The 27535-nt window shown below is 49.9% G+C and overlaps 1 protein-coding gene and 1 long non-coding RNA gene across 2 annotated transcripts in view; one reads left to right on the forward strand and one right to left on the reverse strand.

Moving 5' to 3' along the window:
• Nucleotides 1-835: 835 nt before the first annotated feature.
• ANK1 (ankyrin 1) overlaps nucleotides 836-27535 on the forward strand; it is a 57817-nt gene continuing 31117 nt past the window's right edge. Inside the window, exon 1 of the mRNA XM_038160176.1 lies at nucleotides 836-1780. Coding sequence (XP_038016104.1) covers nucleotides 1655-1780 — 126 coding nt within the window. The 5' untranslated portion in view covers nucleotides 836-1654. The remainder of the gene's footprint in view (nucleotides 1781-27535) is intronic.
• LOC119710814 lies at nucleotides 21332-26515 on the reverse strand. Its single transcript, XR_005259630.1, has 3 exons — nucleotides 26374-26515; nucleotides 26111-26255; nucleotides 21332-25375 (listed from the first exon to the last, which is right to left on the reverse strand). It is a non-coding gene; the product is annotated as an uncharacterized LOC119710814 (long non-coding RNA).

Genomic DNA, 27535 nt, shown 5'->3' on the forward strand with positions numbered 1-27535 from the left:
CTTTAAAACCTGTATGATGTGCCAGTCTTTCTTCCTGATTTTAGCCCACTCCTTGGTCCATGGGTAAGGCAACAGAACTGGGGGAACTTCAGAGGGAAAAGAAACAAAGGGGGAAAAATGCAAGAAAACTTACTCTAGCAAAAAAAGTGACCCACAGTGTGTGCACAATGAAGCTTGCATGTCAGCTTCTCGGCAGTCTAAATAACCTGTGACTGTCGGGTAGCTGCTGAGGAATTGACATTATTTCCTGCTTTGCCATCTTTTATCACAAAGGGACCATGACCGCCTGGAATTTGGGGAGCCAGTTCCAGAAAAGTGCAGCATTTGCAGAGCTTCCACCTGTGCAGAGAGTTTGCCCATGGGTTTGCACCCTGCAGTGTTTTTTCCAAGGGACAAGAACTGAGCTGATAAAGGCAGGGCTGCTCAGGAGTGCCTGGACAGATAAGCACCCTTTGCTGCAGGTGATGGTGTGGTCCCCACGAGGAGCCCACCCCAAAAACCCCATCGTGGTTTTATCCGCTCCCCTCACACACTGTGCCATGTGCAGGAACCAAAGTCACTCCTCCAGGCCTCACCCCTGGGTTCCAGCATGGAATTGTTTGTGCTTTTGGCAAACAGCAGCAGGTGAAATGTAGGGCTCTGTGCAGAGAAGGTATGGCTGGCTCTGGGAGTCTTGCCTGGCTACCCTCAGAGAGGATTTGAGCTCTGGTGATGCTTGGGCAGGCAGGAGCTGGGTTTCCTTTGCTGCTGCTGTGTCAAGAGCAGACTGAACCCTTCATTTCTGTCTCCTGCTCACCGCTGAGATCCCTCCCCTCCTCTTGCTGCTCAGTCAGCGGAGAGATGCGAGGAGGAAAGGATGCTGCTGAGCTGCACTTTGCTCCAGTACTTGGCACATCCTTTGCAGTACTGGCCGTTTCCTGAGCAGACATGCTGCCTGCCTGCCTGCTAAGCAATGCAGCCATTCCCTGCTGCTCCCTTTGCAGGAAGATGGAATCGTAGCCGAGAGAGAGAGTGAGTGAGTGATGCGGCCGCTGCACACAGACTGGCTGTGAGGGAGAAAATTGGAGAGACTGGAATATGTGCCTGCCTCAGCAGCACTGCAGTGGAAAAGCCCCTGACTGAATGCATGCAGGTTTACTGCTCTTTAGGCATTGCTACAGAGAACTCAGGAGTCAGATGAAATGCATCGGCCTCCTTTTTCACTGCTTCTCTATTGTCATCGTGCATTAATTGCTGGGAGTTATTTTCCTTCCTGTGGCTGACTGCCTGCATCTTTTTTCCTACTGCAGGAGGAACAGTGAGGGAGAGAGCACACCACCAGCCCGGCGTCCTGTCCCACAAGAAGGCTCCTGCGTGATGTGCCAGCCCAGTCAAGAGCTGCTGCAATGGTGCATAGAACCTCTGGAACACCTGGATTTGGGATTATCAATGGTTTATAAAGTGGTCCCAGACTGCATCTAGCAACTACCTGGAGACGCTGGCTGTCCTTTGGGGCTTACTGACTGCTTTCAATTTTTCCTCTCGTTACTGCTTTCACACTCATCTGGGTCGACAGCATTTGAGTGAGGGGAAGGTACTTCCTCGGCAGGAATCGGAGGGTGCTGCACGGAAAGTGCAGGGGTGAGCTCTGGAGGGGACTGCAGTCTGACCAGCCATGGCTCAAGCAGCTAAGCAGCTGAAGAAAATCAAAGATATCGAGGCTCAGGCTCTGCAGGAGCAGAAGGAGAAGGAGGAATCCAATCGCAAGCGCAGGAACCGTTCTCGGGACCGGAAGAAAAAGGTCAGTGGCATCGGGGCGAGCAGCCCTAGAGCCAGGAGCCCTGGCTGTGGCAGTGAGTGCTGTTTGAGTCTGGGGGCATTGGAGGGTGGGGAGAGAGTGACAGAGGGGCAGCCCGGTCCCTGTACAAACCTGTGTGCAGTCGGCACAAGAAACAGTCTGTCAAACAGAGGACAACTTTTGGGAGAGCAGAAATCTGCTGTTTACCCTGACAGCTTGCAGGGAGCAGGGGAGGGAGGGAGGGAGGGAGCACGGATATAAAAAAACCTAATGAGGGGGTAAGGGAACTGAGGGGTTTATCCAGGCAGCTTAATAGACTCACTCAGCCCAGTAACAGATTTGATCTCTAAGATAAAAATGCTGTTTTCTACCTTCCTTCAGCTTCCCACAATTGCTTTTTGTGTTCAGAGCTTAGGAACAAGAGGCCCCTCCACCCCTTTGTCTAGTGAAGGACCAATTTTGTTGTTGCTCCATCCCTCGCTTAGTCTGCACCAGAATTTTGAAACCAGGGCACAGCAGGAGCAGACTCCTAACAGAGAAGGCATTTTTGTGCAGAGCTCTGTGGGTTCTGCTGCTCCTGGGGCCAGGCTATATTTGTGCATGGGACGTGGGTCATCCTTCCCTGCTGGCAGCAGGTGAGGGGAATCAGGGACAAGGAAGAGGTGTCTGTCCCTTCTGCTGATAGCAGCATGCTGGTGCCTGGGGTCTGCCAGCTGTTTTGAGCTCGGGCTCCTCTCTGAAAAGTCACTGGCAGTTTTTTCTTGCTGCCAGCTTCCTGCACGAGTGGGCATGTCGCTAAGATAGCTTTGCTGCCCCTTGAAGACCTCCTGAGTCTGAATGTTCTCATCACAGCATGGTCTGAGGGTAAACGTGCTATGCACCAGTGCAGAAAGGCAGCGAGGAGAGAGGTGAAACCAAGGATAATCAAGGATATAGCCGACAGGAGGTTATGATACAGGAGCTCTTAGGTGGGCTTCTCCCCTGCCTTTACCCAAAGTGCTGGAGACTTCCATGTGCCCCTGTGAGCAGGAGCCTCACAGCAGAGCTCTGCTCTTGGAACATCTTGGGAGCTGGGCCCTGAGAGTACTGAGGAGGGTCTTGCTTTTCTTGAAGCTGGGCCAGGACAGCCTGGAGAGGTCTGTGTCCACAGAGAGTCAGTCATCGGGGGGGATGAGAGGACACATCAGGGCAGATGTGAGGTCTGCAGGCAGCAGCTGGGCAGTTGAACGTGGGGGTCATTCAGCTGCCTCACTGTCGTGTCAGATCCTCCTTCTCCAGTGATTTTAACTGCTCAGTGCTTGCAGGTCCATGGCTGCTCCCTGCAGGGCCTCTAGTGCTGGAAGCTGATGGAGCAGCTTGCCTCTCACATTGGCAGAGGGCTTTAAAGGGGATCTGGTGTGAAGAACCACCACATCAGGACATTTTTCTAGTGGGCCAGCTGTCTCTTGTTAGCCCCTGCCCCAAAGCCTCGGCGTCTCTAGTGACAGTGTTTTTCCTGTGCAGGTCTCCTTGGGGCCAAGCCGAGGCCTCCCAGGATGTGTTGGAATCTCTCATCCTGCTTTGCTGCAGCAGCTGTGGGGGGTTGATTTGTTGGATGTGTTGGAGTCTCTCATCCTGCTTTGCTGCAGCAGCTGTGGGGGGTTGATTTGGGTTAGGGCAGTGTCTGCTCGTGCCCTTTGAGCCCTCGTGGCACTCGTGTGGTGCCCGTGCCAAAGGCCCTTGCCCTGTCTGTTGGGATGTACTGAAACCACTGTGATCTCACTGGCTCCTTCTGTTCCCTGCCAGCTGAATCTTGCTGTGGACACAGGCACAGGCTCTTTGGGGCAGAGGCTGTTCATTCTCCTGGTGTTTGTGCAGTGCAGGGAATCAGTGTCTTGGTATCTGGTTGGGCCCACCAAGCACAGCTGCAATGGAAGTTCGTAGAGGCATGGCACAAAGCAGGGAAGATGGCCAGAGGGAAGGAGATGGTGGCCTCAGAAGAAATATCTTCTCATCCCATTCCATGTGAGCTGCTGTTACGAGCTGTTATGTCTTCAGTTTAGTAGCCATCAGCATCTCCTGGAATTTTTGTGTGGCTGTATGTGTCCCATGGACTGCACGGTTGCATCCTGCAAGAACCTTGTGTTCTGTGATACTTGGAGGCAGTGAGTTCTGTTATTTAATGCTGTGCTGCCCAAAAACCTTCTCCTTGGACCATGACTGTATTTGTTTCTTTCCAGTTTCTGTAGTAATTTCCTGGGGTTTTTATTAAGTGCATGTAACAATAACCTGATTGACCTTGTACTGCCCATTTCTGTGTTCTCTGCCTCTTGTTTGTCTCGTGGCACAAGGAGAGTCCAGATGGATAACCTTGTCACTTCTCCAATATTCCCTGCGCCCAGCCTTTGCAACTTAAGATGATTTCAGCTGAGCTTTCGTTTGACACGGGGTGCATCAAGGATTTAGGGAATGCTACCTTGTCACTCATCCAGGCTCCCTGTCCAGCCCAGGAACACTTCTGCTGGGGCAGGGCTGCCACATGAAGCAGCCAGGCATGTCCTGAAGTGTTCCTGCAGGTTGTCTCAATCTTTAGGGTGACCCCAGAGACCAAGTGTTCCACAGTCCCGCGTGCTCCCACATTTAATGCAGCTGCTGAGCTAAGTGAGGGCTTACCAGGGCCGTGCCTGGTGTGTCAGTGACTTCTGATGGTGCCCTGCAGACAGGAAGGTGTGATGGAGAGCAGACGTGAGCAAAAGAGAGTGTGAATTAACAGAAGTTCTCTGCTGTTAGAGAATGTGCCAAGCATCCTCTGGGCTGGCTTCTTGCTGTTCCTGCTGCAGGATCCTAGTCTCAAATCTCTCTGTGTTTTCTTTAGATGGGCGGTTTATAGGGGACCAGAGCCATTCTGTCATTGCTGCACGGGGAGTTTCTGGTGTGGCCATCTGCACTGACAGGGAAGCAGTGATTGGCAGGAACTATACCTGTGCTTTGGATGCAGCTCTACGTCTCATTTCTGTGGTTTTGAGAGGCAGTCACAGACAAGAACACTGCCTTCCTTTCCCTGCAGATGTGGTAAGGCTACCTCAGCAGGAAGCCCTCCCTGGGAGGGGAGGTCATGCAGGTCACTTCAAAGACAGTCCTGTCTTTGCCAGGGCCAGTGGGCAGCAGCAAAACACACTGGAGAAGTGGAGAAGTGGAGAAGTGGTGTTCTGACACTGTTTATGAGGCAGCTCTGTGGCCTGTTATGTGAACACAGCTTTTTGAGTTGCATGTGACTATTGTAGTTATGTATTAAAGACAGAAAATGGACCAAATCCCTTGCCAGGAATTCTGCAAGCGTTGGCAGAGCTCACCAAATGGGCTGTTAGAAAGGGCCCAAAGCGGGCCCCAGAGCTCTTGGCTTGCCCTTTTGTCTCAGACATACAAATACAAGCACCTTGCAGCTGTACCAGGTGATCCACAGTCGATGGCTGGTGGCATTGTAACCCGACACACTTTGCCTGAGACTAATAAAGAACAGTTAGTTAAATAACAGTTAGTACTTCGATGAAAATCTTTCTTCCTACTGAAGTGTACTTATCCTGGTACTGAATTCAACCAAAATTTCATCAAGCATAAACAGGGGCACACACCTCCATCTGCCTCTCTGCAAAGCAGCAGATTCCAGCTGCACTTCTCATACACACAGGGTTCATGGAGCAAGGGCCTGGAACCTCTAAAATCTCTTTGACAAGAGTTCTGTGCAGCAAACAGCAGGAGCACTTCAGTAACAGCAGCAGTGCTGGCCAAAGAGCTCAGCAAGTGCACATGTAAGAGCATAACTCAGTCTGTGTGCAGCATAACTGGGGCTACAGTATTAAATAACAATTAACCAAAAGCTTGAAGGGAAATTCTTGTGATGATTCCTATCAGTGTTTAAATTATTAGTATGAAAGATGTGATACATCCTCTCAGTACACTCAGAGCAAACTTTGCTTGGGAACAAGGCTGCCTGAATTTACCCTTTTTTCCTCTTCTTATTTTTTCTTTTTTTTTTTTTTTTTCTGGCAAGGGGGGCAGGGAAGGTACAATGAGGAACAAAACTCTTTTCTCTTTCTGCTTCTGTCTACTTTCTTTGTCTTGCAAGTGTTCAAGAGTAAGACAGTCTCTTGTTATGGATTTGTAGAGCATCTCCCACAATGCATTCTTGAATAGTAAGTGATTCCTAATAAGAAACTCCCTGCATAAAACTCCCTGGCTTTTTTCTAGCTGATAGTTTCCTGAAAACAGCACGCAGATCAGCCTGAGGGCTCATGGATCTGCACATCACAGTCTGGCACCCATCCCTCGTGCTGGATTGCTCCTGCACGCTGCAGCAGGAAATGTTTTAGTGCTCAACATTACACACTGAAACACATCCTGCCAGGAGAGCTCGGGAGGGTGCTTTGGAGAGGGGAGACAAGGAATTTGTGAGAGTGGGTTTGAATTTTGTGGGGAAGTGAGAGCAAGGTGCTTCCATTTGGCAGGAGCTCTTCCGTTTGGCAGAGAGAGAGCTCCTTCTCCAGCTGGAGTGAAATGGTGGGAAAGAGCTAAGGGAGGACAGAGGATCAAGTGACCCCCTTCCTGCGTTCAAGCATGGATAAGGGATAAATGAGGGCAATTAAAAGGCTGATAACGACTGTCAGAAGAACCTCAGAGCTGAGGTGTGTGAGGTGACTGGGCAGAGGCGGCTCTGAGATAATTGGGGCGACGTGGAGGATGCTGATGAGAATGCTTTTCCATGGAATAATTTTTCCATCCTTTGGAAGCTAGGGAAATGTGGTAACTAGAACAATCAGGAAGGGTTTGGACCAACAGCCACAAACTCAATCAGACAGAGGAGCAATTACAGATGATTCCTTGGGAGGACAGTCACACAGTCGTGTAGGGCGACTGCGCTTGTGCTTTCTGTGTGACAAGCAAAAGAGGTCACAGTCACTCGATGACTGTTCACTGATAGGGTGTATCAGGGTGGTCTGAGCTTAGGATTCTGAGACAGAAAATCAAGACACCTCTGTCAGAATTATGCAATAAGCACATGAGAAACTGGGGTGAGAAATCGCTGCTGGAGTGCTGCCAAGGAGCAGCCACTGGGTTTGCTCTGTCTGCTCGCCTGCCTCCTTTCCAATGGCTGTTTCTTTGCAGCAGCCTTCAGCTTGCACTGCGTTTAGAGAGGAGGCACAGAAAAGAGTGATGGGCAGAAGGAGGGCAAAGGATTTCAGCAGAGCCAGCTGCAGATGGCTCAGAACATCCCAGTGATAACTGCACTTCTGAGCTCCGCTGTGTCCTGCTCCCATGGACATCTGGCCACTGTGCCATCGCTGGATTAGGCTACTGAGGTTCCTGCATTCAGTGGCAGGAGGTCCTGCCAGGGATGTGATGTGGCTGGCTGCCGGCCCCCTGGGTCCTCACCAGCTGCTGGGAGGTGTGCTGGTATCTTACCTGCAAGCTGGAGCTCAGCAGCAGGAGGAAGGACCATGCTGCCTGCAAGCACAAGAGCTGCTTTGTCTCCTTTCCCCGTGATGGGCAGGGAGGGAGGGTAGTGAACAGGAGCAGAACATGGGCATCTGGATGGGAGGGATGTTGGGTGGGAGCAGAATCCACTGCTGCAGGGATTCGCTGGTGGGAGAAAGCACTGGGGGGATGTTGGTGCTATTCTGCACTGCTGCTCTGCAGGCTCTTAAATTATTCAGGTAATAACAGCATCTGTGTGTGCTTGGTGAGCCCTCTGTGCTGAAATGGGGTGAGCAGTATCTTGTAGCATTCAGAAATCTGTTTCAGGAGCAAGTTCTTTCAAGCTGTGCCCTGTCCTCTGTGCCTGGCACCTCAGCCAGGACGTCTGCCCCAGGAGGGCACTGGCTGAATGCAGGGATGAACCCTGCCTGGAGCAAATCCTTGCAGGAGGGTGAGCACAAAAGACAGTGCCTTCATAAAAGTGCTGCATGTGACAGCCTGGTGGGCTTAGTCTGTCCACCTCAGGAAGCCTCCTGCAGTGTGGTGAGGCTGAGGTACAGCAAGCTAGGTCTGAGCTCAAAGGAAAGCAGATTTAGGGAGTGCTAAAATTAGAAGTTTAGTCTGAATTATGATATATTTGTTTTAATTGTCTAAGCGTGTCAGGGCTGTTCAGAAATGTAACCTTTCCGTCATGGTCTGGAAAGGTGTAGCATCACCAGTGCTATGATGGTGGGATGGGTCAAGGGTGGTGGAGATTTCTGGGTTCCCTGGCCTATTTACATCTTTCTTGCAGTCCTCACCTCCAGCTCTCAAAATGCCCCGAGGGTAGGTTCTGAAAGCCTTAGCTCTGGCTTGTTAAAACTTTTGATGAGTAGTAGAGAGCAGCTTCCTAGGTGGAGGGAAGTTCCTGACACCTTCTCTCTCTGAGGGCACTTCTCAGCATGACAGAACCATCTGAAAATTCACATTTTCTTTCACAGATGATTATGTCATGTTTTGAGCCTCAACTCTGCAAGCAGCAGCAAAAATTCAAGCTCCCTTCCTATTTGCAAACCAGATTTTGCTGACTGGGTGAAACTTTAAGCCAGAGCCATACATCTCTGGGTAGGGGCTCCCAAGTGCAGGGGACAGTGTTAAATCTACGGCTTCAAAATGTTGCATCCTCAGTGAAAAATCTACAGCAGAGACAAAGCAGCAGGTACTCACTGAAGTGGCTTGGGAGGCGGAAGGAGGGAACGCGGCAGCAGGAGAGCATTTAGAAAACAGACGAGGTTTCTATATTTACACAGAGATGAGGAAGGAAGGAGGGAGTGTGCATGTTTTGTGTGTGTGTGACCAGGCCACCAGGAAGGTTCCTGTTTAAAGGAAAAGGTGCTCCAGCAAGGTAGCAAGCAGAAGTGAAGGCTGTGGTCTGTTGTATTTGCAGTGAACGCCTGACAAAGGCAAGAATGATGGATCTGACTCCATGTGCTCAGAAGGTTCATTTATTATTTTATCATACTATATTATATTAAAGAATGCTAAACTAAACTATGCTAAAGAATACAGAAAGGATACAGACAGAAGGCTAAAAGATAACAATGAAAACTCGTGACTCTTTCCAGAGCCTGACACAGCTTGGCCCTGATTGGCCAAAGAGTGAAAACAACTCACAGAAACCAATGAAACAATCACCTGAGGGTAAACAATCCCCAACCACATTCCACAGCAGCAAAACACAGGAGAAGCAAATGAGATAAGAATTGTTTTCCTTTTCGCTGAGGCTTCTCAGCTCCCCAGGAGAAGAAAAATCCTGGGCCAAGGGATTTTTCAGAGAATGTGAATGCCACAGTGGTCTGCCACTACGCTGTGGTGACAGGACTTTGCAGGCTTTGTAGGGTGCATTCATGTGCCTACGTTGGAAGTTTTAAATGGGAAATGCAGAGAACAGCACACTGAAACCCTTTGCAGAATATAAACTATGTTTGATTTTTAACCAGTGTGATAGCCTCTGCAAAGGAATAACAAATATTGTCACCTTCTTACAGTGTCATCTCTCCAGCAAACTGAGGTGTCCAGGAAATGCAGTGTATTGAGTCCACTCGTGATGCCATGCTTGGAATGAGGAGCATTGTGTCTGTCCCAGGACTTGCTGATTACAACACCAAAGAATAAGATAAATGCTGTGAGAATGTGCTGTTTGGTGGGTGTGACAGACAGGTGTGGGGTGAGTGAACCCCAGGTTCAGCTTTAACAATATACTTGCCTGTGTACCGAGCTCTTTATTATCTTTTAATTGATTTATTTTTTAATTTATCTGAATATGGAGGGGAAGGGTAAAAGGTCCTTCTTTGGTGTGCCTGGAAATCAGCTGTGCCTTGCTGATGACTGAAGTGTGAGCTTTTACTTTGGGCTATAACCATAAACATATCTCCTGTAGGTTCTGACCCTGCTGCTTGAATCAACAACATTCTACTGCAAATGCTTTCCATGGATTTGATTATAGTTGTATCTACTGTGTCCTTAAATAAGATGCTAAACTTCAACAATCCACTTTTCTTGACTTGTGAATCTCTGCATGGAGTTTCTCTTATTTTGGAGTGATTTTTTTATTTATTTCCCCTCTCCATTTCCCTTGTGGTGAATGAAAGCACTCGGGCTGACAGTGGGAACAGGGAGTGGACTTCAGGGAGGTGGTGGTGTATTCTAGGGAGTTCTAAGAAAGGTAAATCTTACTGAATTGGCTTTTGATGTTAGAGTTGCCTTTCCTGCAGTGGGCAGCATTGTAGTTCTTCCCATCTTTAATGCTGAAAGAGAAGTTGTGTCTGTGGAACTCTGGTTTGGCTTGGGGAGAGGGTTCAGCGCTGGGAGGTGCCTGCCTGGGATCAGGATTTGCCCTGAAGGCTTTCATTTTCTATGCTTTTTCAGCACAGTTCTTCAGCTCTTTTCCTGGCAGAATCATCTTGGCTCACAGTGACAGTAGGTTTGGTCCAAGCAGGAATTGCTCAGCAGAGCGTGGAGGGCAGCTCTCTTTACACGCAGCTTGGACATGCCACTGCTCTGATGCACGGCAGCACCATGGTCAGCAGGCTGACCCCCCTCCTGGGAGGACTGGGAGGCAAAAATGCCTCTCATCAGCCTGCTGTCAGATGGCTGTGGAGCTGAGGTTGCAGTAAGAGGAGCTGCAGTATCACGGGGCAGAAGTATAAAATATCTGTTGCCCACCAGTACTGTATCAGCAAAGCTGCTTTTCAAACCTGTAAACTCCCTGCCAGTGGTGAGATGTGCTTCTCAGAGCTGTCAGGGAAGTCCTCCAAGGCCAGCAGCAGTTCAAAAATGCGTAGCAAACACACCTTCTCTCCACTCAAAAGGTGAGGCAGCAGCTTTTGCTGTCTGCTGACATTTCACAGGGATCAGCAGCACTTGCCTGCAGGGTCTCTCAGCATGTTGTGTGGTACCACCATCATTTCTGCACAGGGTCAATGAGGGACATCCATTCTGTATAGCCAGACACTGTGGGTAAATTGCAGATATTTGGGAAGAGGAGCTGACATCTTTCACTAATTCTCTTTGCTTTAAAGTCGTGCCTCAGAGCTAAGAAAGCTGTGAGGACACTTGGAGCAGCTGATCGAGAGGCTCTGCTCACAGCTGCAATAATGATGCAACTTCCTCATGAAACTGGGAGATAAGGTTCATCTCTGAGAAGGGGCATTGCATCTTGAGAGCTTGAGCCTGAACAGACTTTTTCTTTGCAGAGGTGGTGTGGTTTTTGCCTGTTTTGTTAGGAATAAATGCAGCATTTTGCCTGGAGAAGGTGCACTGTAATAACACATGAGCCTGTAGTTTGTTCTTGACAGTAAAACCCTATTGTAAAAAACTGAAAAGAAAAAAAAAAAAAGAGATCAGAAAAGGAAGAGGCTTCAGAGTTTCCTTTACTGTTCTTTGGAGATTGCTGGGGAAAAAAACCAAACACCACAAATGAAGCACGTAACATGATTTTTGTCCTCTTTCTGGAGCTGCAGCTGCTGCAGTCAGCTCCCCACCCTCGAGCTGTCTGCTGTTTACTGCCAAGCTTTGCCAGCAGGTTGCTGGGATAATATTAGGCTTTTTTAATGACAAAAAGAGTGCCTGGAAAACAGATATATATAATTTTTGCATTTGCATTAAAAGAGGTATAGGACATGCCAGAGATCTGATTGGGAGGTGCCAAGAAACAACAAAGAATCAAGGAATCTCTCTAAGTGCCCAACCATGAATACAAGGACCTAATTTTTGCTATGTTTTTAAAGTCCAGCATGAATAAACATGCATGCAAACGTGTTTGGAGAAGGTCGTGCCTCTGAAGAGGCACTAAGGGTTGCAATAAAGTAGGAGGACAGAGTAAAATGCTGGAGGCTTCCAGCAGGCCCGTGTTCCAAACCGTGGTCAGCAGGTAACACAGGAAATCAGCTGTAATAGAACTGGTACTCTGACGTATCTGCCACAGTGGGCATCCTGGCCAAAATGGTTTCTCAGCCTCTGCCTGCTGGCAGGTGAAAATGGCTCGTCTTTGCTGCTGAAAAGAACTTGAAGAAGTCAAAAGTTGAAATATTATGATTTCTTTGCTGTTTAATTTCATTCACAGACAAGCACAGCCTTAGCAGTCCCTGTGAAGCAGATACTTGGGCTCCCTCAAGGAGGAATTCCAAAGTTTTATGTAGAATTGCTTCTGTGAGCCTGACATCCAGCACCCTCTATAGTGGCTGTCAAAGATGCTGTGATACTTTTCACAATAAAGTGTTTGTGTGCATGGATTGACTCTTCTGCTCAGCAAAAATCTCTCTTAGGTAATTGCATTCTGCTTCTTTGGAGCCACTTGTTTTCCCAGCTCCTGGAGCTGCTGGAGGCTGCCTCCTCTTAGTCTCACTATGGGATCACTGCTTTACCAAGGGAGGGAAAGAATACAAGGAAACTTTGCAGCTGCAGGGTAGGCTGAATCCTAAAATGAAAGTGGTGGGAGTGACAAAGTGCAGGACACATGTTGTCTGTGTAGAAGAGAGTCTACTCTCTGAAGCAGGAAACTACTTCAGGTTTCTGTGTTTCATGCTGTAGAGCAAATTCTGTCAGAAAAAATCCCTCAGATGTTTCAAATCCTCTCTGCCCCTACCCTTCAGAGCTTCTAGGCTTGTCCTGAGCCACCCTGACCTGGCAGCTCAGTAAGGCAGGTGGATGCAGGGTCAGGGTATGGTAGCAGTGATCCCCCTGGACGGGGAGTGATGAGCATTGCCTCCATGGCTGCAGAAGGCTGACCAAACACTTTATTTCATTACATTATACTACCTGAAAAACCCTTCACCCTTGCAGACAGTCTGATCCACGCACGTGGATGCAATTGGTCAATAAATCACAGCACCATCACCAGAGCCCAACTAAGAAACTCCCTTTTGGTAAGCAATCTCCATAACACATTCCACACGTGCACAACGACAGGTGCAGAGATTCAGGTAAGAATTGTTTTTCTCCGAGCTTTCTCACAGCTTCCCAGGAAAATCCTAGGACAGTTATGTCTCTCTCTGTTCAGAGGAGATGTGATTACCACAGTAAAGCATTTCCTGGCACTGACAGCACTGGTTTTCTGCAAATCCTCAGGGAATCATGGTGCTAAATGCTACAAGAGTGTTAATTTTGTAAGGGAAGCGATTGTGCAGCCATAAGCTTGGAGGTGTCATTGCCATGCAGGGGATCTCTGTGTGCTGCTGGAGAGGGGACCAGACCACCAGCTCCTCCTGTGGTTGGCACAACTTGTGTGTCACGTGGAATCACTTCCTCCTCTCTGCTGTGATGCAGTGGAAGGTGGGGACCACGCTGTGCTGCATCTTGCTGGCTGGTTCTGGCTGCTCATCCCTGCCTGGGTCCCCTGTTAGGGGCTCTGGGGCCAGCACTCTCGTGGGGCTCAGCTCCCAGCCCTGGTAAAATGGAGCGCCAGCATCCTCGTTTGTATCACTCGGGGGAAGGGAGATTTATTTTTTATTATTAATAACCCGAATTACCCTGTGAAATGGCACTTGTCTGATGTTAAATATTAAACTCCCTCAAGCTGAGGGTGAGCTGGGGCACAGGAGCAGCAGTGTGCTGGTAGTGACGGGCGGTGGCAGAAGATGAAGTGGTGCTGGACACCATTAATCCTTTCTCCCTGGAGGGCCTTCCATCCTCAGGGCAGCCAGGTGCTCTTGCACACAGCTCCCCAGCTTCCAAATGGCATTTTTTCACACTTCAAATATTTTGCACGCTTTGAGCAGATCTGAACATCAAAGGCTGGTGGATCCTGGCTCTGGCGTTGCCATGGCAACAGCAGCTGAGAGGATTTGGATGTTTCTGGGGTGGGATTTTGCTGCTGGCTGTGCTGGGCAGAGTGGGGCTGCTCTTCTCACATCAGTGCCATGGTGCTGTGTGAGGGGATGGTCTGGCCCAGCCCAGGAGTGCTGGGGTGCAGATCTCTGCGTCTGAACTGCTCACCTCAGCTCCCTCCAGCCTGGGAGAGGAGAAGGGAGCCCTTCCCCTGCTGTGCCACATGTGGAAGTAGGTCAGCTGAATTATACCCTTAGATATGCTCATTTCTCTCTGCTGGCTCTCAAGGGAGCTAAGCATTGGCTGTAGGAGCCCAAAACTGCTTCAGCGAGCCCATCCTTGGGATGTTGGCTCCAGGTGCCTCTTCTACCCCCCTGCAGCTCCAGATATGCTGCACACAGTGGATTTTCAGGAGTGAACGTAGAGCTGAACGCTGTGAAAATATGATATTGATCTGTCTGGGTGGCGTGCTGCAGCAGCACAGTCGAGGGGCTGCTGCTGATCCTCGCTGTGAGTCTGTCAGGCTGTGTGTCCTGGGCAGAATGCCCCATCCTCCTCCCTGTGAGCTGCAGAATGGCCCCTGGGAATTCATTGCTGATCTGTGAACATTTCTCATTTGGGTGACTCTGGCCAATGTCTGCTGGGGGGACAGGCACACTGTGACTTATTGGGACATGCAGGTAGCAGATGTCCTTGGGGGGTGGGTATCGGAACCCAGGACATCCCTCTGGCTGCCCTGGATGATTCCAGTCCCTGGCAGGGGGCTCAGAGACCTTGGCATGGAGTTAAAGACCCCTGTGCCTTTGATTTTAACCCCTGGAAACAATGACCAGCTTTGTGTGAGGATTTACAAGGCACAGGAGTTTGAGTAGAGTGATAGTGAATTTGTCACAGGGTGAAAAAGTAGAATTTTGGGATTTTAGATTGGGAGTTCGAGAGGCAAATGGAGGAATCTGGGCCTGTCCTCTCCTTCTTCTTCTTCTTCTTCTTCTTCTTCTTCTTCTTCTTCTTCTTCTTCTTCTTCTTCTTCTTCTTCTTCTTCTTCTTCTTCTTCTTCTTCTTCTTCTTCTTCTTCTTCTTCTTCTTCTTCTTCTTCTTCTTCTTCTTCTTCTTCTTCTTCTTCTTCTTCTTCTTCTTCTTCTTCTTCTTCTTCTTCTTCTTCTCCTTCTTGTCCTCCACCTTCTGCTGTGATGGTGGCACTTTTGGATTGGTTTAGAGTAGAGACAGACTGTCCAACATAGGTGACAGGTATTGGAAAATCATTGTAAAGAGAGCACACGTAGTTGTTAGTATAAAAAACTAACACGGCCCCAAGGGCGGTCAGTGTGCCACGGGCTGAGCTGCCAGCCAGAGCTCAGCAGGCCAGAGACAGAATGGATTGGGTAAGAGAAAATAAACAACCTTGAGAACGAGAACAGAAGAGTCTCGGCTTCTTGGGTCATGGGGCTGGGAGAAAAAAGGACTTTCTGATATCTTGGGGTCATCACAGGCACAGGAACCAAGAGGTGGGAGGGTGGGGTGTGTGTGCAGACAGGCACTGGAGACAGATGGGGGGTTTGATGCAGGAAAGCAGGTAATTCTGAGCAGGTAATTCACCCTACTCCTTGTGCTGTCACAGCAATAGACAGTGCTCAGACTTGTGATCTCAGTGCTGCTGGCCACTGCATACTAAAGGAGAAAATATTTTGTCAAACTGCCTGAACATGACAGAGCAAGATCATTTGGGTGCAGGCCGTGGTATTTAGGTCCAGTGCAGACCTCAGGGACTGGGTGGCTGAGAATAAAGGTACGCTGAAAGTGTGGGGCAAGATCTGAGCTCTTGCTCTCTGGCTTGAGGCTCAGGTGCAGAGCAGATTTCTTTCCAAGAGGAGCTGAGTGCAGCCTGCCAGGTGGGGACTGTGCATTCATCTTTCCTCACAGGAGGTCAGTCTCTGCTGCCTCCAGGCATGCACTGCAGCCAAGTGATGGAAATCTCTTATCTTGAGATTCCCAAAAAGGCATAACATTTATATTTATAAACAGGCATGTCTCAGTTATTGGTAGACTTGCAGTTACAGCAGGACCAGTGGATTCAACAGGATCAATAGCTGGGGTGGATTAACTGCGGCCTGAGAGGAGTCTTGTTACATCTTTCAGATTGTGCCTGTCTGAATGAAAGCTGAAATCTGCACCATGAGCAGTAATTAAGAAGTGATTTGCCCTTGGCCCATATTGCAGGCATAATGCCAAATTCTGAGTTCACAGAGTTCTCAGAATTTTCAGATACAGGCTGAGGTCGGTGATGCTTTTTGCTCTCAGAACTGCCTAGTCTCTAAGAGGGGTCAAACAGGGAGTGCTAATCCTGTGGGTGAGATGTCTTCTGGTCCCCTGGATAAGAGAGCTGGATGCAGAGGTTGCTGAACAACTTTATCTGTGCAGATCTCTTCTTTGCAGCCACGATAGCATAGTACTAAGCTGCAGCACAAACAATGGGACATGAATATTCCTTTCCTTTGGGAGCTTTGCAGCTCTTCCATGTCTTCACTCTGAGAATCTTTCTGAGTTTTTATGCTTGAATGAGTATAAATAAGGTAAATCAGCGTGATGACATTTTCAGTTGTGTTGCCTGGCTTGTTCAAATGGTGAGCAAAAACAACACTTGATAAGTCGTGGTAAGATGCCAGAGAGGCACATGCTATGAAACTGCCAGGGAGGGGCAAAAGGCTGCTGAAACATCTTGGTTTGGGGCTCAGACTGCTTCCTCTCCAAGAGCTAAATTGTGGTTGTGCTGGTACAAGGCAGCTGGCTCTTGGAGCAAGAGAGCAGTCTGCTTCATCTCCAAAGCCATGCCTTTGGAGGCAGCAGTGCACAGTTCAAGGAACACAACCTCAAGAAGATCTATTCAATTTGTATTTCTGAATTTCCTTTGGGAATCTCAGATTAAATAGTTCTGAAGTGATAAATGACCACTAAATGGTTTCTTAGATCAGGACTATGACAGGAAGAGATTTTTTTGTTTCTAATAGCTGCTGAGCTTTGCAGACCCAGTCCATTGGGCTTCTTTTCATTTGTTCTGTGCTTCTGTGTGCCAGTTTTAGATTGATTTGGGGAGATTTGGCTTCCCCATCGTCCCCCCAACAACAAAGGACATGGAGAGGCAGCTAGAGAGCAAGGGCTGGAATATTTGTGTGCAGCAAATCTTTGTCTCCCTCCCTCCCACAACTCCCCCTGAGATGGAAAGGTGAAGAGCAGATATCAGTGTCGACCCCTCTGTGCTTCCTCTGTTGCTCGTGCTGATGATTCCAGCACTTTGGAAGCTGAGCACCCGTGGCACCCATGGGCTCCCTGTGAAGTGAAGAATCACCACGCCAGAAGCCCCAAACACCACAGGAAGGCAAAGCCTCAGCTCTGTGATGTTCTGAGGGCTGCCTGCTCTGAGCTGCAGCGTCTATCTCAGCTCTGCAGAGCATCCTCATCCACTTATTTATGCCTGCATCACTGCTGCTCTCTCCCAACAGGAAGAAGTGCCCTGACAGCGCCACTGTTTCTCTGTGTACCTGCTGTTATCCATGGCTGGGCAGCAGAATTGCTAAACGTTTAAATTATTCAGCTCCTGTTGTTGACTCAGCTTTAAAACTACATTGACGTTTCCTGGGATAATAGCTTGCTGACTGGAGCCTGGCTGCTCCTGGGAGCCCCAGCAGGTGACAGGGGCACGGGGAGTGTTCTCCTCTCTGAGGGGAGAGGGGACAGGCTGGAGTAAGGTGAACCTGTGTGCATCCACGTCCTTGCACCAGGACAGTGTGCAAGTGCTCAGGAGGGAGCAGCTCCCTTCAGTGCCTGCAGCCTGGCCTCGTTTCTCAAGGGGCTGAGTTCAGGAGGGGTTGTGCTTCCTTGCCTGGGCAAAGGCACCCGGAGCTTCCTCGAAATATTAAAGCCCGTTTTTACGTTATTTACTTTTCTCCAAGGTGATGTGTTTAAGGCTCTCTGCTGCACACATTGCACTCCTCAGTCCCTTAAATGAAAGGAAGAACAGCTGAGGACAGCCTGGCAGCAGCCAGCAAGTGCCTGGTCCTGGGCAGTCGCTTCTCTGGTTACATGGCAGATACCAAAACCGAGGAAGGAGCCTTGCATTCCTTCACGGCTACATCATCCCACAGCTGAGGAGTTTCTCCAAAGGTCAGGGGCAGAACTTTGCATCTTGAAAAAAAAAGGCTTTTTGTAGCTGAAGGACTGGTTCTCTTCAGAGACCTCTGCCTTCTAAATTTCTGATGGAGCTTCTCCTCACCCCTGACTCTGCAGCTGCTGCTGGAGCTCAGCGTTTTCATCTCAGGTGTGAACCTGGAATGCAACAGCCCTGAGGCACTAGGGATGCTGAGCCTTGTCCCAGGAGCTGTCTCAGGACAGCAGAGGGAGAAATTAGTTTTCCTGTGGGTATCATAAGTATTATAGCATCCAGGGAACAGCACTTAAGAGAATACTGGAACCCTGGCTTGCAAAAAAAACTCCCTACAGCCCACTGGGGTGCCCAGAAGTTGTTATTTGGTATTTTCACTGTAATTCTTGGTCACTCTATGTGAATTTGCTCTTTTTTAGACAATATTCCTGGTTTTTTCTAGTGTAATGTCCCTTTGCAGAGCCCCAGTTTAACTCTGTGTTAGCTTTTGGGAGTACAACATGACACTGAGTCCACCTTCAGTTGTCTCTGAAGCCTTTATGGTAATGATCACATGCTCAGATGTCACTAAGGAGAGGACACTAATAAAAATTTGGGAAATGAGCAACCCAGACAATCTCAGTTCAGCATCTGGAAACAGGTAAGTGTTAAGGAACTGCCTGAGACCTTATTTTTTTTGAGGCGTTTCCATGAAAATGGAAAGAGCTTTTGGAATTAAGAGCTGCTCATTGATTAGACTTGTATTTATTATTTTCCAAGCTCTCACAGGCTCTGATTTCTCAGACAGGGTTGTGCCCATAGTTTTGGTTTCCCCAAAGCTGCCAAGATGTTCCTGTTAGATGTAACAGGCAAGATAACAATGACAAACTGCTGGTAAGGTGAGCTGCTCTGAGTTTTCAGCACTGACACATGCAACTCACCTACAGTTAGGGGCAACTTTTGGAGATGCCTCGGGTGAGGTAGGAATGAGTGAATGAGACCTATCAGAGGCACCAAGTGTTTGGGAAATTACAATTAACAAGGGACAGCAATTATTGGAGCAAAGAGACCAGTTTTCTTATAGATGGAGCCTGCACCAGCTTCACAAACAGCCTGGGAAAGAAATGGTTTTTAGTGTGTCACACACTCGAGGCAAAGTGCTCTGTCCTCCCTCATTTCAGGGAAGGGAGAGAACTGACAGGCACCTCCCACCTCACAGGATCCCTTGACTCATGCTCCCAAAATCACCTTTACTCCGAGAGCTATGGATATGAATGACTATAGATGGTAAAATTAACGCTGAGAGCTCCATGCAGTAGCCTCAAGATGCATGGGTCTGCTGCAGCCCGTGACCTGCCAGCCCTCGTGGATGTCACCAGCAGCCAAGGATACCTCAGTGGCCTGAGCTCTGAGCTGTGGGGCAGCTGCTGAGGGCTGTTTGCAGGCAGAACTCCAGGTCTTGGTGGGGAAACAGAGACTTTGTGGCTTGGCCAAACTTGCCAGCACCTAAAGGTGATACTTCTCTGCCAGAGGAGCTCTGACCTGCAGACTTGTTGTATTTAGGTGCTTTTCTCATTCCTCACCATGGGAACAAGGTTCTGCCTCAGTGGACCTGGGGCAAGTCCATTTTCTTGTGTCTGCCAAAAATCTCAATTTCTATGTAATGCAAAGCATTTTGCCATCCTAACATGTTCTATTGATCTACTTTTCCTGCCTCTCAGCTTATATCAGCTTTTCTGGTGGTGGGCTGGGCTGTTTTATAGGAATCCCCTGGAGAGATAACAGCTGGAAAAGCAGTTGTTTCTTTCTTGAAGCTGCAGATTTTACAAGCTGTATTTATCCCAATACTTCCCAGGCCTTGCCGGGTGTGATCATCTCATGGCTGTGCATTCACTGGTTTGGCCCCAGGGCCTGGCTGGAAACACCTTGTGTGGTATTTGCTGGGTCCCCAGGACGAAGGAAGGAATTGATGAGTCTGACTCCATGTTCTTGGAACGCTAATTTATTATTTTATGATATTATATTACATTAAAAAATGCTATACTAAACTATACTAAAGAATAGAGAAAGGATACAGACAGAAGGCTACAAAGATAATAATGAAAACTCCTGACTCCTTCCAGAGTCCTGACACAGCTTGGCACTGATTGGTCATTAAGTAAAAACAATTCACAATAAACCAATCAAACAATCTCCAAACACACTCCAAAGCAGCAAAACACACGAGAAGCAAATCAGATAATATTGTTTTCCTTTTTCTCTGAGGCTTCTCAGCTTCCCAGGAGAAGAAATCCTGGGCAAAGAGGATTTTTCCAGAGAATATGACAGTGACACTTGGCCTTCCTGACCCTGCAGCTGGCAAAAGGGCCGGGTGGATGGCAGCTGGAAATAGAAACCAAGCAGTGCGCTCCCCTGCAGCACCCCGAGTCCTTTGCCAGGCTGGCCCCAGTTTAACATCTGGAGCACTCAAAGAGGGATGACTCCTGCCAGCCAGGCCATCATTGCCCTGCAGGGTCACCCCAGGCTGGAGCACAAGCAAAGGGGGGGACGGGAGTGGTTTCCCAAGCTCTGTTCCTCTGGACAACTGGTGTGACTGCCTTGCGTGTCTTTCAGAGAGGGCATGCACCAACCACTGTGGACCCCTTGCCTTCTTGCTGCAAGCAAGGATCTCCTGAAGGGATGCTGGAGCAGGAGTCTGCTGTGCAGGTAGAAGGGGGGAAGGGGCGCGTTCATTGTGCTGTAGTGGGCTCTAGGCCCTACAAAGAGCCTGGAGCTGCTTCACTAGACCTCATTTGCCACTTCAGTTCCATCTCGGTGTCCTCCATTTGGGACTGTGCCCAGCCAAGGTCTGCGGGGACCTGTGAAAAACCTCAGGTCTTCTGCTCACTTCTGCTGCACTGTCTCCAGCCCAGCCTGCTTTGTGTGGCACCGACCAAGAGACGGTGTGGTTCTGGCCACAGAGCTGTTTCATTTTGCTTTATATGGCTGAAATTTCATCTTCCCTTGAACAATTTGAAGAGCACATGGACTCCTCCCCGTTAACAGCTCACAGATGTGTTTATGAAGTGTGGCTCAGGCATAACACTCACTAAACACTGCCCAGCCTGGCAACTCTCCCCACGTTCCTGACGTAGGCTGACCCGTAATCTCCAGACTCCAGACAGGAGTTGTTGTGCTAACTTGCAGTCAGGTGTGCGAGTGGTGATAGGGTCCAGCTCCTGATAAACCTCTTCCAGCCTGATCATGCTTGGTTTGGCTGCAGCATTCAGCGTAAGTGGGTTGATGAGAGCTGCAGACCCTGGCTGTCCAGGGTGAGCTGACCTTCTCCTGCAGTGATGACGTGCATGCACTGCCTGAGGGTGAGTACTTGGGCATGGTCAGGGGCTCATTGGGCAGCAAAAGAGGAGAGGAATCAGGTCATTGGTTTACATGAGGGAGTTCAGGTATATTCTGGCTGGTAATAGGAACTCCAGTCCAAAGATAATGCCTCTTCTCCCCAAACAGTTGCTGCTAAATGGACCTCGGACTAGCAGGAAGGGTTTGCTGCCCTTCTTAGGTCATTGATAACTTGTCTGAGGTCATCCTTGGAGCCAGTGACAGTGCCTGGCATGGAAACCAGGTCCCTCTGTGCTGTATCTGCCTTGTCCTTCTCACCACTGCTTTACTGGGAGAAGGGAGGTGCCCCAGGTGTTTTTTTTTTTGCAGTAGTGTGGTGGTAAATGTTGATTCCTGTGTCGTCACCTCTCTGCCCTGGGCCAGGTGCACAGGATGATGTTTCTCTCTCAGCACAGTGCTGTGCTGGCTCTGCTGTGGAGCAGGTGGCTGTGCTGCAAGGGCTTTGCTTGCATGTCCTCACCAGGGATCTGCTGGCAGAGATATATTACCAGGCCTGTGCTTCTGGTGCTTTTCTGCCAATGCTTTCTTCCCTGCATGGCTTCCAGAGGTTGCCCCCCAAGTGCTGGCCAGGCAAGCCTGGCTTAAGGCTCCAGACAGTAAATCTGTGGTAGGCACAGCACAGGGACTGTGCTGTGATGCCACCCGGCATGCAGATCCCAGCAGAAATCCCCCTTCTCCCCCTTCTAAGCACTTTTGTTCGTGCAGGCAGAGCAGGTGTGGAGTAGTCCTGCTGGAGGAGAGGTAGGGGATGAGTCAGAACAGACTGCAGAGATCAGGAGCAGTTTATAAGCATCACTAGGAAAGAAAAGGAAGCTTCTCCACAGGGCACCAGGGCAGATCCTGATGGTATGATCTGGACTCCAGCGCCTCACCTGAGCATGAGGGCTCTGACAGAGCCCAGGTGAGGTTGAGGCTGGTCCAGAAGCTGTGTCTTAGTCCCAGGCTGACATCAGGCAGGCTCAGAGCATGTCTCTGATCCCCCCTTGCACTGTCAGCATGCTGGAGCCCTCTCAGCTCCCCAGTGTTTATTGCACAGACCTGCCTGAACCATGTCATGGTCCAAAAAAGGCAGTACATCAGGAAAGCAGGAGAGAGAAAGCCACTGCTCTGCTGCCGCATCTCTCTCGGCAGCTGTAAGTGTTGTTCTGTTATTAGAAGAGGTGTAGTGCCTGAGCAAAGAGCTCTCATGTATTGTCTTCAGTCACAGTCTATGTATTTTTTGATGAGGTAAAAATAGCTTTTCTTTTTCAGGATATGCAGAGAGCAGAGGCTCCTGCTAACATCAAAGGAGAGTGACAGCTTTCCCCTGGGTGTGCGTGGCCTCAGCTGGCAGGAGCAGTAGCTGTGTTAATTCTTGCCTTGCTTTCACTCTGTGAGAAAGGAAAGGTGTTCTGGTCTCCTTTTCCTGTTCAGGTCCCTGGACCAGCCTCTGGTTCACTCTCCACTGCTGCTGGAGACCCAGCACTGTACTTCAGAGGTGAAGTGGTAGTTTGCAAATGACAGAACAAGATCTTGAACACGTTACTTAGAAAATCCATTAGGCAGCAGGCAGGTGCTGCAGGCTCTCACAGAGACCTCCAGGGGATCCTTATCAGGAAGATCAGTCTGCTGGGCAGGGGCATCTCCTTGCTGCCTTGCTGTGTGCAGATTAAGCTGTTTGTGATATCTGCCCTCCTCACAGCTCTGAACCCGTTCCAGCTGAAGCAGCCAGCAAAGGGGACCCGTGAGCAGGGAAGGAAGGAGTCAAATGGCAGTGCAGATGTCTGTGTCTGAAAATGCTCAGCAGGGACTGAGCTAACCTTTACCCTGGCCTGTACCACCACTGCCAGTCCAGAACTACCTCTCCTGTTAAGAGAGCACAAAAATGGGCTTTCCAAAAGCTCATTACTCGTGATTATGTAACGGTGGAGGATTGTGCATGGCGGAGAGGCCGGTCTGATGCTGGCACTGGAAAGCTTGCCCTCTCTTCAGCGCTGGAAAAATGCTAATTGACAGGTTGCTTCCCTTCCCACAAACCTGGCAGGGGCCTTCCTTCCCTCCTTCTTCTGCTTTGGGATTTCTCCTTTGCCAGTTGTGTCAAGCTCTTCTCCGGCTCTATCCTTTGCACATAAACAGATCTTTCACTTCCTGCATGCTCTGATTCACCTGCTGCAAGGTGGTTGAGCTCCCCCTTGCATCCTGCTCTGGGGATCTCTGCTGGGTGCAGCAGCCATCAGCCTCTGTGCTTTGGGGCTGTTGTGAAATCTCCACCAAGCAGAAATGAGCATGGACAAAGGGTTTCCTCAGGCTGGTGCATGAAATGAGAACAAACTCACTTGGCAGATGCCTTCCAGAGATGACTTCTCGTGCCTTGACTCTCATCATGGCTCCTATTAAGGTCTGCAGACCTGTGCTAAATCATGTGGGCAGAGGTGAAGATGATAGGAGAATGGAACTTGGGATTTATCTGGACTGAGTCACGTGGATAGGGGTGAGGATGATGAAAGAATAGAATTTAAGCATCTGGGTTTATCCTTTCATCAGATGAATTTTTCCAATGCTTTTGCTTTTCTCTCTCTTCCGGGTTTGCAGTCTGTGCCTGTTCTCTGTGTTCTGCTGGCTGACTGCCTGAGGCTTTGCCACTGTGGCCTCCCTGGAGATGCTGTATTCTGCTGAATGCTGCCTTCTACTCAGAAGGCAGGAACCTGCCAGTAGGTTCTGTTTCTGCTGCAGGGCCCATTGAGAGTGCCCAGTTTCTGTTAATACAGTCAGGAGAGAGAGTTCCTGCAGGAGAGACAGCAGGGCTGCTGTTTCTGAGCACTTTGAGTTCAATCTCCTGTCTTCCCTGATTATCCCATGGGGACCCTAGGTGTTAACCCTAACTGCTCTTAATCTTACCAGCTCTTTTAGTGTGTTTTGAGGACTGAAAAATTCTTCTCATCTGATGAGAAAGGATTGAGGTTATCACCTGCAGAACTGTGTGGCTGATATCTGCAAGGTGGAGAGTTCCAAATGAGCATTGGCTCCAGAGACATTCCTAGGCTGGACAGTTACTTGAAAGTAAACCACTACACTGATGTGAGGTTTTGGTGTTTCTGCTGGAGACAATGCCTCAAAGGTGAGGATCATGCCCACTGCTGGACACAAGCCCACGTGAGTAAGGAAATGTCCAAGCAAATGGCAAAGGCTGTTGCCCTTGGCAAGGTTTATCACACATCCTCAGCTGGCAGCACTGACTTTAGGTTCCAGGACACTGGCACTAGTAGCTGGAAGTAACTGGATGACCTCTGAGATGCGACTGGACCTTTCCACAGCATCTGGACAGGATGCCCACAGCAATATGTGGCTCGGTGCCAGGATTAGGGTTTGCATCTCACTGCCAGACCTGGGGTTCTTTGGCTGTTGGTTGCTGTGTGCTGCCCAGCCTTCTGGGGTTGGCTTGCTGGACCTCCTGTCTGCTGCTCCACGAGTCTGTGTCAGCTTGGCTGAAGAGACAAGCGGGCAGACAGGGAAAAGAGGGCAATGCAGCAGGATGTGTGTGTGCCAGGCTGGAGTAGTGCGGGGAGTTGCTTCTTGATTGTCGTTGTGTCCCAGAAAGCACTGTGAGATCAGCACAAGTCCCTGAACTCATTTGTACTTGGAAATCATCTACTTACAGCATTTAGCAGCTCATACAGAGCCGGCTCCTGCCAAGTGTGGCCACCTTGAACAGGAGGAGGCAATGCTGAGACCCTCCCTTTTGCTATCGGTGATGAGCAGGGGGAGCTCCTCCCTGGGTGTGAGCGGGAGCAGCACTGCCAGAAGAGATTACAGCAGGATGCCGACTGCGACCAGAGACAGAGCAGGCTTACAAACATCACTGCAGCCCTTGAAATCCAGCCTGAGGCTCGGGTTTTTACTTCCTATTTGCTTTGTAGCCTTGGCCGTGGCCACAATGCAATGGGCTCGTGTGGTTCCAGGCTAATGGCATTATTGCTGTGAGAGAAGGAGGACACCTGGGAAAAGCAACAGAAGAAGCCTCTCCTCGGGGCCAGGAGAGGGTGTCATGAGAATTAATTGACTCTGAAACCAGGACAGAGGGAAAGGGAAAATTTAGATTGTCAGCAGACAAGGGGAGATTTTTCCTGAAGGAAAAGAAAGGGAAGGAGAGTAGAAGCACAATCTGATGTGCTGTCCCAAGTTTTCAACTTTAGAAGGTCTTGGAGCACTTAAAGTCCTGATCTGAGGCTTCTCTCTTGTAGAATTGCTGGCAGCAGCCTCCTGACTCTTCACAGCTTGGATGTCTGCAAGTCTGTAGAGCATGATGCCTGTGTATAGGATTTAGCAGCCACCTAAGAGTGCAAGAGGTACACAACAGCAAGTCAGGCAGCTTATTTTCTCTCCTAGAATAGCTCCTTCCTGGAAAATTGCTAGGAAGGCAAAGGAGAATGGAAAGAAACTCTGCGAACTCCAAATAAAGGAAAACCAGCAGAGGCAGTTTGTGCATCTGGAAGCAGCTGCTCTGTGTCCTGGGGCACACAGGGAGTGACTGTGTGCATGAGGCACGGCTGTGCTGAGCTTTGTGCTTGTTTGGTGGGTGGTGAGAACGCGTGTCTGTGCCCGGGGGAGTTGGGATGGTGCTGACTGGGATACGTGTGTGTATCTTCTCCGTGTGCACACCTCCTTGTGTGCACTTCTTGCTGTCAAAAGTGCTCCCTTTTGCTGAAATTCGGGGGATGGCAGTGACCCAGCCTGTGCTTCCTTTTCCTGGGAAGCAAATTGCCCTGAGCAGTAGGTGGGCAGTGCCATCGTGCAGCCTGACCTCAGAAGGACAATATGACTGTGGAGCTGCTTTTACCATTTGAGCCGAGCTACTGCACCTTCTCTGGTGGAACGTGTGCTCAGGTTGCTGGTACCCTGATGCCCTGCATCTCTCTGTGCATCTCTGGAAGGTACATGCTGAGCATGGGCAGCAAAAGGCAGCGCCTCTGACACGCTCCAGCCTTGGCATGCTTTCCAAGACCTGGGCCCCAGCATCCAGAGGCTCAGAGGGAACCCCAACCCCTCTCCTCTGTGGCGGGAGTTACCTGTGAGTTGCCAGGCTCCTGGGCATATCTGTGGGGCTGCTTTTCCTCTGCTGTTCCTGAGGTGGTACCTGCAGCTCTGACCCCCTCCCTGCGCTTGGCAGCAGTCATTTGCTTTCCGGAGGTGGCTTGGTATTAAATATCCTGTCTGACACAATAATGGAGAGAAAATGAACAAATTCCATTAGCAGCTGGCGATCCCTGCAGGGTCTGCATTGGAGAGAGGACAGAGCCTGTATTTTTAGATAGAATGCAATGTAACTTACTGGCTCTCTCAAAGCTGGGGAGTAGATAACCAAGGAGGGAGAGAGGGGACACCAGGCTCAGGTTTCAGCCGAAGTGCCGGGCTATGGCAGCACGAAAGGGCAGGTCCGGTCCAGACGTGGCTGTGAGTATTCAACACACTTCTCCTTCATGCCCACAGAGACCTCCCCTTTGCTTTTCTGCTTGCTTTCTGCTCGTAGTCTCTGCTGCTGGGTGTGCTGGGGCTTTGGGAGCCCCTTTGCTGCAGGGCCACGTAGAGTTTTACCATTTAATCTTCAGAGCTCCATGTGTGTCCCATGGATGACAGAGCCTGGCTGAGCTGTGCTTTGATTTTCCAAGGGTTTGCTGCCTTGTCGTCGATCTTGACCTGAGAAGCAGCGGCTTCTAGCAGTGTCTGGAGCTGGAAAAGCTCTTTGCATTCAGCCTGTTGCTTGAAGCTGTCAGTGTTTCCTCGCTGGACCCCAGACAGCAGGCAGAGCTCAGAGCGTGAACGCGCACTCCTCGGCGCAGCGCCGCTGCCGCCTTCTGCCTCTCGCAGCCGATCCCTCTGCGTGAGCAGAGCACTGATGTGCTGTGTCTCCTCTGCACTCACAGCCTTCCAAAGCCACGGCTCTGCTGTGAATCTGGGGGCTCTCCTCTGAGCTGGAAGCAAGCAGAGCCAGCTGGCACAGGAGGTCATGAGATCAGCACGTGTTCGCCCTGCACGCGGAGGCTGCGCGCCGCGGTGGGCACGGCGCTGCTGCCCTCCACCACCTGTCCTTGTGAGCCAGGGGCTGCCCCAGAGGGGCCGTGGCACCTTGCCACTGTGCTGGTAGCCTGGCCTGAGCTCTGTGCCTGGCCCAGCAGGGTCACCCTGTGTGTGGGCCTTACCCTTAGAGCGGGGAACAGGGTCCCAATGGGCCCAGGGCACGGCTGCCTTTCTCCGTGGTAGGAGTGCCAGGCAGAAAGGATGAGCTGGGGGAGGCAGATGGAGGAGACCAGAAGGCATCTGAGATGTGCTGCTCCAAAGTCCCAATTCAAACATCTGAGACTGCAAAGAGAAGGGAAGAGAGGAGCCCTGGACCTGTGTGGTGCACCATCCTCCCTAACACGCCTCCAGTGTCTCTGGCTGTGTTGCTTCCAGCTCCTGTCCAGGAGCTTCTTAAGCCTGGATGCTCCTCTGCA

This window comes from Motacilla alba, chromosome 22, assembly GCF_015832195.1.
Source record: "Motacilla alba alba isolate MOTALB_02 chromosome 22, Motacilla_alba_V1.0_pri, whole genome shotgun sequence".
NCBI classification, from domain to species: Eukaryota; Metazoa; Chordata; class Aves; order Passeriformes; family Motacillidae; genus Motacilla; species Motacilla alba.